General features: G+C 39.5%; 1 protein-coding gene across 2 annotated transcripts in view; it reads right to left on the bottom strand.

Moving 5' to 3' along the window:
- Nucleotides 1-10512: 10512 nt before the first annotated feature.
- ZFR (zinc finger RNA binding protein) overlaps nt 10513-13236 on the bottom strand; it is an 81467-nt gene continuing 78743 nt past the window's right edge. For both annotated transcript variants that reach the window (XM_044917175.1, XM_021700461.1), the window contains one exon: nt 10513-12050. In XM_044917175.1, coding sequence (XP_044773110.1) covers nt 11871-12050 — 180 coding nt within the window. In that variant the 3' untranslated portion in view covers nt 10513-11870. The remainder of the gene's footprint in view (nt 12051-13236) is intronic.

The raw sequence follows: 13236 nt of genomic DNA, 5'->3' as shown, positions 1-13236 counted from the left end.
GAGTCACTTTTCGGCTTGAGCTCTGTTAATGGTTAGCCATCCCCCACCCCCGCCCGCCCCGCCCAGAACACTGGAGTCTATTCACCATTCATTCACCTGGTCTCTGGAACGGATTCTGAGGGCAGCCAAGTAAAGCACCAAGCAAGGCAATCTCAGACTTTGCAAACATCTTACGCAGGTTCAAGAAATCTGAAAAGACGTTTTGTCGCTCCGCTGAAACGGGGGCGGGGGGGTGGGCCCAGAAGGAGGGAGGGGAGTCAGTTCATTCTCCCCCTTCAGGTGAGACAACATCAACTGAAGAGAAAATACTAAGAGGAACTTAATCTGAAACCACGCAACATTAGAGAAGCAACTGATTCATTCTTTCCCCTTTTCGTTTTCGTTTTTTTCTTTTTTAAGTAATCTCTACACCCAACATGGGGCTTGAGCTCACAACCCTGAGATCAAGATCAAGAGTCGCGGGCGCCACCGCCTGAGCCAGCCAGGCGGCCCTGGATTCGTTTTTAGAAAGAAGTTTCTCTGCTTTACTTTTCTCCTGGTCTCCTCGTGTGCCAGGGCAACACCGTCCGCATCCCCGAAGGAAAGGCTCTGTCCGTCGTGGTCGGAAAAGGAGCCTCCCACACCGGCCTGTGAGGATGACCTCAGAGGGAGCAGGACGGGCACTATGGGGAGAAGCCAGAGCCAGGGGTTTGCCCTGTGGTCACACTGCTGGTTCCAACACAGGCAGTGGCGAGAGATGAGACTGGAAGGACAGGCTGGAGCTACAGTTTAGACCCTGAATGCCACGCTAAGGATTTTGCAATTTATCCTTAGGTATGTGGAGCTATGGAAGACTTTTTACACCATTTTTTTCTTTTTAAGGAATTATTATGGGGGCGCCTGGGTGGCCCAGTGGTTAAGCGTCTCATCTGCCTCCTGCTCGGGTCATGATCCCAGGGTCTGGGGATGAGCCTCGCATCCATCAGGCTCCCTGCTCAGCGGGGAGCCTGCTTCTCCCTCTGCCTGCTCTGCCCGCTGCTCCCCCTGCTTGTGCTCGCTCGCTCTCTCTGTGACAAGTAAATAGAATCTTAAAAAAAAATTGTCCACTCACATACATTGCTCATTTACACTTTCAAACAAATTTATCTTATAATTTATTACCAAAGTTTTCCATGTTCATTGTCAAGTCATCTGCATCTGTTGGAAAAGTCATTGAGGATCTCATAACATGGAGATAAGCAATGCTAATAGTTTGGAGTTAGAACTTTGTGTGTGTACATATGTAGATGTATGTACTGCAAAAGTGGACTCTTACACAGATACTGGTTTTACATAGATGATTTGTGAACATCCCAGCATACCAGTAAATACCTAGCTACATCATTCTATGTAATGATCCACTACGTGGATGTTCCATTTGTTCAGTTCCTGACCATTTAGGTAACATAATAAAAATCTTTATGCCTGTGCCCATTTCTTTTCTTAGTGGAATCAGCCCAGTTATTTGTCTCTAAATTTTATTCCGGGATACAGGAATTTTATATTTTTGTAGTAAAATTCATGTTGATTGATTTTCATATATTGAACGAGATATTCCCAAGATAAACTCCCCTTGGTTGTGGTATATTATTCTTTTTAAAAAAATATTTATTTATTTGAGAGAGAGAGAGAGCACAAGTGGGGGAGAGGGGCAGAGGGAGAAGCTGACTTCCCACTAAGCAGGGAGCTGGGTGCGGGGCTCCATCATGACCCGAGTGGAAGGCAGATGCTTAACCCACTGAGCCACCCAGATGCCCTTTTTTTTTTAAGATTTTTTTTTTTTGAGAGATGAGAGAGAGTGTGCACCCGTGCACACATGAGCAGGGGGAGGGGCAGAGAGAGAGGGAGAAGCAGGCTCCCTGCTGAGCAAGGAGCCCCATGTGGGGCTGGATCCAAGGACCCTGGGATCATGACCTGAGCTGAAGACAGACATGCTAAACCCACTGAGCCAACCAGGTGCCCTGTGGTATATCATTCTTACTTTTTTTTTTTTAAGTAGGCTCCACACCCAGCATGGAGCCCAGCGTGGGGCTTGAACTCACGACCCTGAGATCAAGACCTGAGCTGAGATCAAGAGCAAGGTGCTTAACCGACTGAGCCACCCAGGAGTCCCTACATTATTCTTTATATATATTACTGGATATGATTTGATAAATCTCTCAAGGGTACTTCACTTAACTTCATCAGGTACATTGGTCTGAGCTTTGTTTTTCTTTCTTTTAAAAAAAAATAAGTTCTATACCCAATGTGGGGCTTGAACTCATGACCCTGTGATCAAGAGTCGCACACTCTACCAACTAAGCCAGACAGCCTGAGTTTTCTTTGAGCTGTTTTTATTTGGTTTTGATATCATGGTAATGTTGGCCTCATAAAATAAGTTGAGGTTGAGCCCCAGAAAAAAATTGTATTTATTCATAAATAACTTTATGGAGCCACTTACCCTAGCTCCTCCAACTCCCCAATCTGGCCAGTGTGTTCCAGTTACTCAGGACTCCCCTTTTCAATCCTCTGGCCAGAAATCTGGGGCTGTAATTACTACTACCTACTACACACATCTATGGTTGTACTCATGTCTATGGCTAAGCAGTGAGTTTACCTCTGGAAGGTGGAAATACGGAGAATTGTTGACTTTGATGATACTTCAGTTCTTGTCTTCTCCAGTCTTCCTGTCACTAATTATGTTTTAGAGTCCTCAAACTGCTGTTCTATGTATTTTACCCAGATTTTATATTCAGAGGGAGAGACAGGGCAGAGGGTGCTTACTTCATCTTACTGGGAACTTGGACTCATAAATTTGGTTTCAATTAGTAAGTTAGTCATAGCTGCCTTCCCACTTTACCATATACTAAGCCCTCTTCTTTTCGTCTTTTTTGTTGTACACTAAATTTCAGGAAAAAAGAATTAAGAACTCATACAATTAAGAATTTTACCATCTACCTACCAAATCTTTTTTCCCTTTGAGCCATCTTTGTTTCTCTTCAACTCCCATAGCCTTCTATCTCTTTCATTAAGTCCAACCAAAGAACAGACAGGAAGACAGACAGGCTGCTCCAATGTTACTATGAGATTTTCGGTCTCTGCTTTAAAATAAAGGGTTCCTTTAAGGCTGTAGTTTGCTTAAATTTCAGGCCTCCTTCCTGACATTTCTCTTGAAACAATCAATGAAGGAAGTGCGTTGAGTGTTTATGACTGTCCTTTAGATTTTATTTTTTCAAGTAATCTCTATACCCAGCATGGGGCTCAAACTCACAACCCTGAGATCAAGAGTCGCATGCTCCACTGAGTCAGCCAGACGTCCCTATGACTGTCCTTTATATTAAGTGTGGGGGACATCAAGTATCTTAGTGTATGAGAGAAACATATGATCACGGAATTAAGAATTTTGGAGAGTCCATAGGTAAAATGGCTGGGGTCTCTGATGTCATAAAATCAAATGCACACTGGCCAGCCTGGTAGGCAAAACAGGGAATGGTAGAGGCTGTGATAAACTTTCCAGAAAAGATTTTGTTTTAAATTTATCCTCTGGAAGGAATGGCCATTAATCTCACCTTTAGCTAATTTTTTTTTTTTTTTCCAGCTTTAGCTAATTCTCAGCGTATGAGAATACATGCCCCCTGTCATCAGATCTTCCAATTTTTCAAGAGAAGTCAAGTTGAGGGACGCCTGGGTGGCTCAGTCGTTAAGCATCTGCCTTCGGCTCAGGTCATGATCCCAGAGTTCTGGGATCGAGCCCCGCATCGGGCTCCCTGCTCCGCGGGAAGCCTGCTTCTCCCTCTCCCACTGCCCCTGCTTGTGTTCCCTCTCTGGCTGTGTTTCTCTGTCAAATAAATAAATAAAATCCTAAAAAAAAAAAAAAAAGATAAGCTGGGATTTTCTGTGAAATCTTTAATACTGGTTGTTTTTAACAGTGTTTGGGCCAAATAAGACACAGCTTTATCCTGGATCTGGTACCTAAGATATGACTTCTGGCTCAGGTAAAGGTTGAAATGCAGAGCAAAGAAGATGAATTCCCTCTTTTTCTAGAATTATTTAACCATTGACCTTTGAAAAAGATGTAGCTTTGTAAGTTCCTTAGAATGAAGAGGTGAAAGTGGGCCTTTGGAGTAGACCAAAATTGGGTTACTTAAAAATTATTTGTACAGGGACGTCTGGGTGGCTCAGTCGTTAAGCATCTGCCTTCGGCTCAGGTCATGATCCCAGGGTCCTGGGATTGAGTCCCGCATCAGGCTCCCAGCTCAGAGGGGAGCCTGCTTCTCCCTCTGCCTCTGCCTGCCCCTTCCCCTGTTTGTGTGCATGGTCTCTCTCTGACAAATAAATAAATAAAATATTAAAAAAAAATTATTTGTACACCATGTCTTAAGGATTAAAATTCTACAGAAAGAGGCTTGGCTGCAGGACACATCAATGGGAGGTTAGGGTTAGGGTTAATTGCTCGGCTTTGAAGTTAACAGAACTCTCCAAGTATGTAGCTTTCTGATGATCTGACCCAATTCAAGAGATTATATCACTCAAATGATCTTTTATTATAGAAAGGACAAGTTACTTAAGCTCAAACCCTAGTTTGCTCATGTGTAATACTGAACACCTAGCAATGTTGTGAGGATGAAATAATATATACTGTTCAGCACAGTGATGTGGAGTTGCTTGAAGGTATTTTGAGTAGCAGTGACATAAACAGATGTGTTAGGAGGAATAATCTGGGGGTTGTTGGCTGAGAGACGGGAGGCAGAAAGAAAAAAAAGCAAGATTGGAGTTTAGATAAAGGCAGGATTTGGAGATAATTTTAACAAAGGGAATATCTAGAACTTGGAAGATGGATGAGATCATCAAAAGCATGAAAATGCTGATGACAGAACCGTGGGTGCTACCTAGAAGCAGCAGGACAGAAGGAATGTTCGGAGAGGTAGGAAGAAAAAAAATAACCAAAAACACAACAACCCAGGAATTTCAGTGCCATGGAAAACAAGGGAAACGTTAACACAATATATAGCAAAACCAGCATCCATTTTGTCAAAATCTTCTTTATGCCTGCATTTTGGCTGCCATGAAATAATGATTAACTTTGAGGCAAATGGCTATGTGACTTCTATTCAAACGACCTGTACCAGGTACATGGACTAACAACGTAAAGGCATAACTCTTCTTGTTGTGCTTTGCTTTATTGCCTTTCACAGATGCTACATTTTTTTAGAAATTGATGGTTTGTGGCAACTCTGCATCAAGCAGCTCTGTCAGTATCGTTTTCCTGACAGCACTTGCTCACTCAGTATCTCTAAATCACACTTTGGTAATTCGCAAAATATTTCACACTAGCTCGTTATTATAATTATTATGGCAATCTGTCATCAGTGATTATGACTCTGAAAGCTCAGATAATGGTTAGCATTTTTTAGCTTTAAAAAATTTTTTAAGTTTTAAAATTTATCTTTAAAGACTTTTTATTCTTTAAAGGTATGTACATTGTTTTTATTTTTTAAAAGATTTTATTTATTTATTTGAGAGAGAGAGCACATGAGAGGGGGGAGGGTCGGGAGGGTCAGAGGGAGAAGCAGACTCCCTGCCGAGCAGGGAGCTGGATGCGGGAATCGATCCAAGGACTCCAGGATCATGACCTGAGCCAAAGGCAGTCGCTTAACCAACTGAGCCACCCAGGCGCCCTGTACATTGTTTTTAAAAAAGACCTAGTGGTAGGGGCGCCTGGGTAGCTAAGTCGGTTGGGTGTCTGCCTTCGGCTCAGGTCATGATCCCGGGATCCCGGGATCGAGCCCCAGGATCAAGCAAGCCCTGCATCAGGCCCCCTGCTCAGTGGAGAGCCTGCTTCTCCCCTTGCCCCGCACCCCGTTTGTGCTCTCTCAAATAAATAAATATCTTTAAAGAAAAATAAAAAACCTAATGGTATTGCACACTTAATAGATGAACGTAACTTTTATATATATGGGGAAACCACTTTATTGTGACATTTGCTGTATTATGGTGGTCTGGAACTGAAACTCCAAGTACCGCCAAGGTATGCCTGGTAATCACACCTTCAACTTTGAAAAGATCGGATTATCTTACATACTTCCATACCTAATGCCAGGACTTTTAACCAAAATCTTAAACAGGTGGTTATAATTTTGAACATGAGCAACAACTTTACAAATGACCTCTATTTTACTGTTGCCGTTAACATTTTCAAAAAGCTATTTCTTCAATTGATTTTTTTTCTATAGTCTCTCCTGCTCTGTGGTTCCAATTACACAGCTTAGTTTCAAATTCACTACCTCAAAGTATCACTTAAAAAAAGAATGCCCAGGTGGGAACCTGGCTGGCTCAGTCAGTAGAGCATGACTCTTGATCTCAGGGTTGAGTTCAAGCCCCACAATGGGAATAAAGCTTATTAAAAAAAAAAAAAAAAAAAAAGCCAAAAACAAAAAACTATGGCTCAAAATATAAACAAAAGCAAAGGATATGTATCTCTCATTTTAGGTATCAGATAAAGGACAGAGGTAGCTCCCTCTGGGTTAAGTTTCAATGCTAGCTCACTAAAATTAGTTGTGATTGGTAATGTAGGTTTGAACTTCCCTCCAAACCCCTACCCTACGCACTAACATTTTAAAACATTTTTTATTTCTAAGTTATCTGAATACCCAACGTGGGACTCAAACTCAAAACCAGGTGCCCCAGGTCTTGTTTTTATCTACACTATAAAGCACACTAAATTGCACTGAAATGCAGCATACTAATTTTAAACAGCTCATAGCAAAGCTCGGGGTAAATTACAACACCCTGGAATTCTTCTCATCAGGAACCTGTCATACTTCATTATCCTGTATTTCTTTAACATAGAGCTTCACTGATCCAAGCCCTAGGTATGTGCTGTTTTCCCTATTTCTGAACTCATTTAAGAGTTCAGTGATTAAGCTAATGGAGATCAACTTTTCATACTTTGATTCAACAGATTATAAACAGATTATAAAGAAGCATTCACATTGTTACTTAACTGATTAAATAGTCCTTTCCAAGCTGAAGACCCTATTTTTCTAATACCAGGTATTGGAACTATATTAAGAGAAGGTAAATATAGTAGCTTTGTATTTAATGTACCAGTTTAGGTATTTCTCAAAAATACTATTCAAGCTTTAAGTTGGTTACTGATTTCTACTTTCACATTTTATTTTACAGCTAATATTACTACACTAAACAAGATAAAGACTAAAATGACCTAGACTACAGTTAATCAGTAAAATTGCTTAGGGAATGGGGATATTATGATTTGCTAAATATCCCAATTAACTTATGCTATACATATTGTGTGGCTGATAATAAAATACTTTCAATACTAAATTTAAAATATAGTTTTGCAGGGTGCCTGGCTAGCTAAGCCAGTAGAGAACGAGACTTTTGATCTCAGGGTCATGAGTTCAAGCCCCACGCTGTGCGTAGAGCTTACTTAAGAAATATATGTAAAAATAATCGTTTTTGGACTTTAGAGTACATGATGGTCACTGCTATAAAGCATGTTTATTCAAACATGATCAATGTACCACTTGCAACAGAACCACCTATACTTAAAAGAAAAAAAATCTAATTTGGAATGATTCTATAGTGCTGGTTAAAACTGCAATTTTCCGAGGCACCTGGGTGGCTCAGTTAAGTGTCCGACTCTTGGTCTTGGCTCCGGCAAAATCTCAGGGTTGTGGTTTCGAGCCCCAAGTCGAGCTCCGTGCTCAGCAGAGTCTGCTAGAGATTCTCTCTCCCTGTCCCCCTCCCCCGCTCACACTCTAATAAAATCTAAAAAAAAAAAATACAACTTCCCTATGTGTACTGATATGGAACAACCTCCAGGATTCCAAGATACTAAATGAAAGAAAGGCAGGTACAGAATATACACAGTATGCAGCCATTTGTAAAACAGCAAAAGGGTGCACATATTCACGCCATGTGCACAGGCCATGTGTGGAAGGGTATACAATGGATTAATACTGACTCCCTCTGGGAAGGGGCAACGTAAGAGGCAGAAGACATTTTATGCCATGTACTTTACACCTTTTAAATTTTAAACGTGTATGAACCATCCATTCAAACAACATTCTTAGGCTTATTCTGGCCCTCCTCAAGTTTTGGAATTAGGGCTTAAAGCTCTTAATTTTTATAATATTCCCCAGACAACTCTCAAGGAACAAATTTGAGACCAATGCTATGAACATTATCTTTCTAGGATACTATAAACTTGCCCTTTATGGGGAAAATCTTCAAAAATGAGATAGCACTGTCAAATTCAGTATAAAAAGTAGTGGATCCATTAAAGCAACTGTTTATAACTTCAATTCAATTCATACATTGACAACATAATAGCATGACCATGCAAGACAAAAAAATTTTTTAAGAAGTAAAAAATTATTTAAAATACTCCTGACTTTAAAAAACCAGAGATCTGGGCGCCTGGGTGGCTCAGTTGGTTAAGCGACTGCCTTCGGCTCAGGTCATGATCCCGGGGTCCTGGGATCGAGTCCCGCATCGGGCTCCCTGCTCTGCGGGGAGCCTGCTTTTCCCTCTCCCACTCCCCCTGCTTGTGTTCCCTCTCTCGCTGTGTCTCTCTCTGTCAAATAAATAAAATAAAAAATCTTAAAAAAAAAAAAAACCAGAGATCTTTTGCTGTGCTGTTCATGCAATTCTGCATTTTTAATTCTAACTTATCCAAAGAAACAGAAGAAAAAATAGTGAAGAAAAAGAAAATTCTAATTTGGAGAGCATTGTGTAATTGGAGGTGGGTAAGAGGAATCAATTTATTTGGGGGTTATCATTAAATTATTCTAACATAAGAACAGGAAGTCAGCCTGAGATGCAGAGAATAACTGATAATTAGTTGCCAAAACAACTGGTTCAAGACCTGAGATCCTGGGATCAAGACCTGAGCCAAAGGCAGAGGCTTAACTGACTGAGCCACCCAGGCACCCTCTCCCCAATACTTCTTTTAACTAGAGTTTATAGTTTTCTTTAAAAATTGTCAAAGCAGGGGCTCCTTGGTGGCGCAGTCGGTTAAGCGTCTGACTTTTGGTTTGGCTCAGGATGTGATCTCAGGATCGTGGGATGGAGCCTCAAGTCAGGCTCCACACTGAGTGCCGTCTGCTAGAGATTCTCTCTCCCTCTCCCTCAGCCCCTTCCCCCTGCTTGCTCTCTCTCTCTCTAAAATAATCTTTTAAAAAGCTGTCAAAGCAGAAGATACTAATGAATCCAAGTTATTTCATTTTCTTTCTTTTTTTTTTTAAGATTTTATTTATTTATGGGGCACCTGGGTGGCTCAGTTGGATAGGCGACTGCCTTCGGCTCAGGTCATGATCCTGGAGTCCCGGGATCGAGTCCCGCATCGGGCTCCCTGCTCGGCAGGGAGTCTGCTTCTCCCTCTGACCCTCCTCCCTCTCCTGCTCTCTGTCTCTATCTCATTCTCTCTCTCAAATAAATAAATAAAATCTTTAAAAAAAAAAAGATTTTATTTATTCATGAGACAGAGAGACAGAAAGAGAGAGAGAGGCAGGCTCCCCTCGGAGCAGGGAGCCTGATGCGGGACTTGATCCCAGGACCCCAGGATCATGACCTGAGCCAAAGGCAGACGCTTAACTGACTGAGCCACCCAGGCACCCCAAGCTATTTCATTCAAGATGATTAACGTGGGTCTATCCACAACAATGAAAATAATTAAGTCATGCAAAAAATTAGTACTGAAACAATTATTTTCATAAAAAATTTAAATGGCACCAACCGTTTATCTGGATGAAGACACCCAAAACAAATGCAAAATTTTGAAACAGACTGAAAACATGTTTAGAACATAATTACAAGATGAAGGGAGCAGCCTGGAAAAGTGCTGAGCATGAATTTTGAAACCTGACTCAATTTCAATCCTGTCATATAAGTTGATTTGTGATCTTGTTAGCCACTCTGGGCTTCAATTTTCTCATCTGAAAAAAAGAAATATAGCAGTGTCACTTATTGTTTAAGATGGTAGAACATGAAATGACCTAGCATGTCATTGGTGTGTGATGTTAAGTTTTTGCCTTCTCTAAGAGAACAGTGAGAAACAAAATTCGAAAATTTTACTGGGTAAAACTCACTATTCAAAAGAGTAAAATGAGACCTAGAAACATTTAAAAAACAAACAACTGGGGGTAGGGGTGAAAAAGGCTTGTCCGTGTTAGTTACATAGATAGTATGTGACAACCTTTGGAGAAAAGCCCAAGTCTCCTTTTCTAGTTCTCCAGTGGTTGTCTCCTACAGTTTCCTGGTCTTCTAAGGGTCCAGGGAAAGATTCAAATTCCGGAAAGACACTGAGCCAATATACTATTGAATTATAAATTTTTCTGGAAATTATGTGCCTAATTAGGCAACAAGTAATTGTCAGGAATAACAAGATATATGTACCCAATAAAACTTGAATGTGGTTTTACTGAAGCATAAGTCATTTCAAAGCAAAAGTAGTCTGAGACATCTGTAACATATAATACATTTAAGTCATTATGTGAATTTAAGTTTTTATTTGTGTATTTCACTGTAGTGCTGTGACAACAAAATGACATCTGTGTACCAGAGCATACATACATCAACAGTAAGATGTAACTTCTCATTACACCACTGCTAGAATATTTAGCTTTTTGTAGGACACATAAGCATGTAAGATGGCCACACCAAATAATTTTCTGGTTTTTTTTCCTTAGATAACCTTAATTTTTTATCAGTAATACTTTATCAACCTCACTGTTAAGAGAACTGTAAATTATCTGGGTGATGGGGTATGAGGGCAGGGGGGAGGAATCATTCAACTGTGTTATACTGTAACAGTTTGCTAGAATAATCTCACACACACCAATAAGGAACTGTCATCATAATTAAGGGCTAGTTACTGTTGTTAGTTGCACAATGATAAAGTTCTTTTGAAAATATTGGTTAGCCCACTTATATATGAAAAATGCCCTTTCCACTTACGCAGAAGAAAAAAATATTCAGAAAGTTATTTTTTGGCCTTGCTATGTCAAAAAGTCAACTGTACAAAGGTCTACGTGTCAAACCTAAAATTATAATTTTAAAAGTCTATTAAAAACAAAAATGTCATGCATTTTTATTATCAATTATGCAGAGGCTTTAAAACTGTTGCAAGACCATATAGTATATATTAGCTTTTATACTGCTAATGCACAACTAACAGCAAACTTGATTAGATTAACAGAAATCTGTCTTAATTACACCTTTATATATCACACTAGAGACAAATGCCACAAGATCTGCAGAAACATTCAGTTCTGAGCACTTAAATGGCAGGATAACTTTTTGTGTTGTAATCCATCACATACAGAATAACAAAACAAAAGGAAAAAATTCTGCAGTTTCACGTTACAAAAAAACGTACTGCTGTAAAATATTAAGAAGGGGTAAAGGATATCATCTATTAACACAAAGTAATGACTAGTGTCAAAGAGCAAACAAAACTCCTAAATAAAAATATCAAAATACACATAGCAACTGAAGCACAAATACTGCATTAAATACAGTAAAGATTTAATAAGACTAGTTAATAAAAGACACAAAGATAGGGGGAGCTAGGGCAACCAGTAAATAAAACCAAAATAATGGGGAAAACATCTGAAGCATTGTTTTTCCCCTAGTTGGAGCACAATTTTTTTTTTTTTGGGGTGTCTTTCCATTCATATAATACCTAACACTGTACATTAAGATATTAATGTCACAGAAAAACTTGGTTCTTCCATGAAATTCTTTAAATTCTTGATAAATTTTTCAAAGTAGACATTATTATGAATGAAAAACAACCAACAAATGGGCACCTGTTGTTTTTAACACAGCAGATTTACAGGAACTTTTTAAAAGTTATCATAATCTTTTTTGTCTTTTTTCCCCTCAGCTTCAAATCCATCAACTCCATCGCTATCCCTTCTTCGTTTCCTGTTGTTGTGGATGTTAAAACGTTGGCTCATTTGGGGTAATGGATCCATGCCTAGAACTTTGTGTATCTGGCGGAATGCAAGGAGTCTCAATGCAAACTGCAACAAAAAGAGCCGGAATTCAAAGTTAATTTTAAGAACCAAAATATTAATTATTAACTAGGCTTATATCTCCATATATCAATATAAAAAAGCATATTTAATTAAACACCTTGAATATTAAGTTTCACAACCCAAATACTCCCTATGTTCTAGTGTTTATATTTTCAGGCTTTTCTGTACGCATGCTGTTTTGCTTTTTAAAACATAAATTAAGAGGCACCTGGGTGGCTCAGTCAGTTATGGGTCTGCCTCTTGGTTTTGGCTCAGGTCATGATCTCAGGGTCATAACATCAAGTCCCAAGTCAGGCTCCGTGCTGCGCATGGAGCCTGCTTAAGATTCTCTCTCCCCTTTTCCCTCTACCCCTCCCTGCCCAGCTCATATGCACTTGCATTCTCTCTCTCTCAAAAAAGAAGTTAAGAAATAGACCTTTAAAAAAAATTCAATATTATGTTCATTTAAAAAAAAAAATCTTGAAATTGAAACAATACATAACAAAAGGAATGTAAATCTCATTGAGTAAATCCCTCTTTGGTTTCTACTCATGTATTTTCCCATTTTTTCTGTGGATGCCCATGTGTATAGGCTGCACACACGCACACACACTTCCCCAGGTTTACAAAAAAGGGTCACATTTCTTCAACTTGTTACTTCATGAACCAAAATCAAAATTTTCACTACATGGTTATGTATGCGCAGAAATGTGTTAGGCATCACTGTCACAAGATTTCGTAAGACATAATCTATTCCTCATATTTCTGGGACTATATACCTCTTAAATTAATTCAAGGAGATGTAGTCATTTGATTATATGGCAAATTTCACTATATGGTTATAACCTTCAATGTAAATGTTTAGGATTATTTTCTGAGATTAACATATCCTAAGAGTCACCCTATTAAAGTGTACAATTCAGTGTTTTTTAGTATACTTACAAAGTTAAACTTGTTCAATCATAACCACTCTCTAATTTCGGAACATTTTCACACACCTCCACCCCCACAACCCCCATGACCCAATGTTGGTCATTCCTTAACCCCTCCACCCTTAGGTCATGATAGCCACTAATCTACTTTTCTATTTCTACAAGATTTACACACTGTGGACATTTCATATAACATATGGCTTTCTGTGTCTGGCTTCTTTCTCTTAAAGTGGCTGCTGTTGAGACTTTTTTTAAAAAAA

The sequence above is a fragment of the Neomonachus schauinslandi genome, chromosome 7, assembly GCF_002201575.2.
Source record: "Neomonachus schauinslandi chromosome 7, ASM220157v2, whole genome shotgun sequence".
Taxonomy (NCBI): domain Eukaryota; kingdom Metazoa; phylum Chordata; class Mammalia; order Carnivora; family Phocidae; genus Neomonachus; species Neomonachus schauinslandi.
Note: the sequence above shows the minus strand (reverse complement) of the source record. Positions and strands in the feature narration are given on the sequence as shown.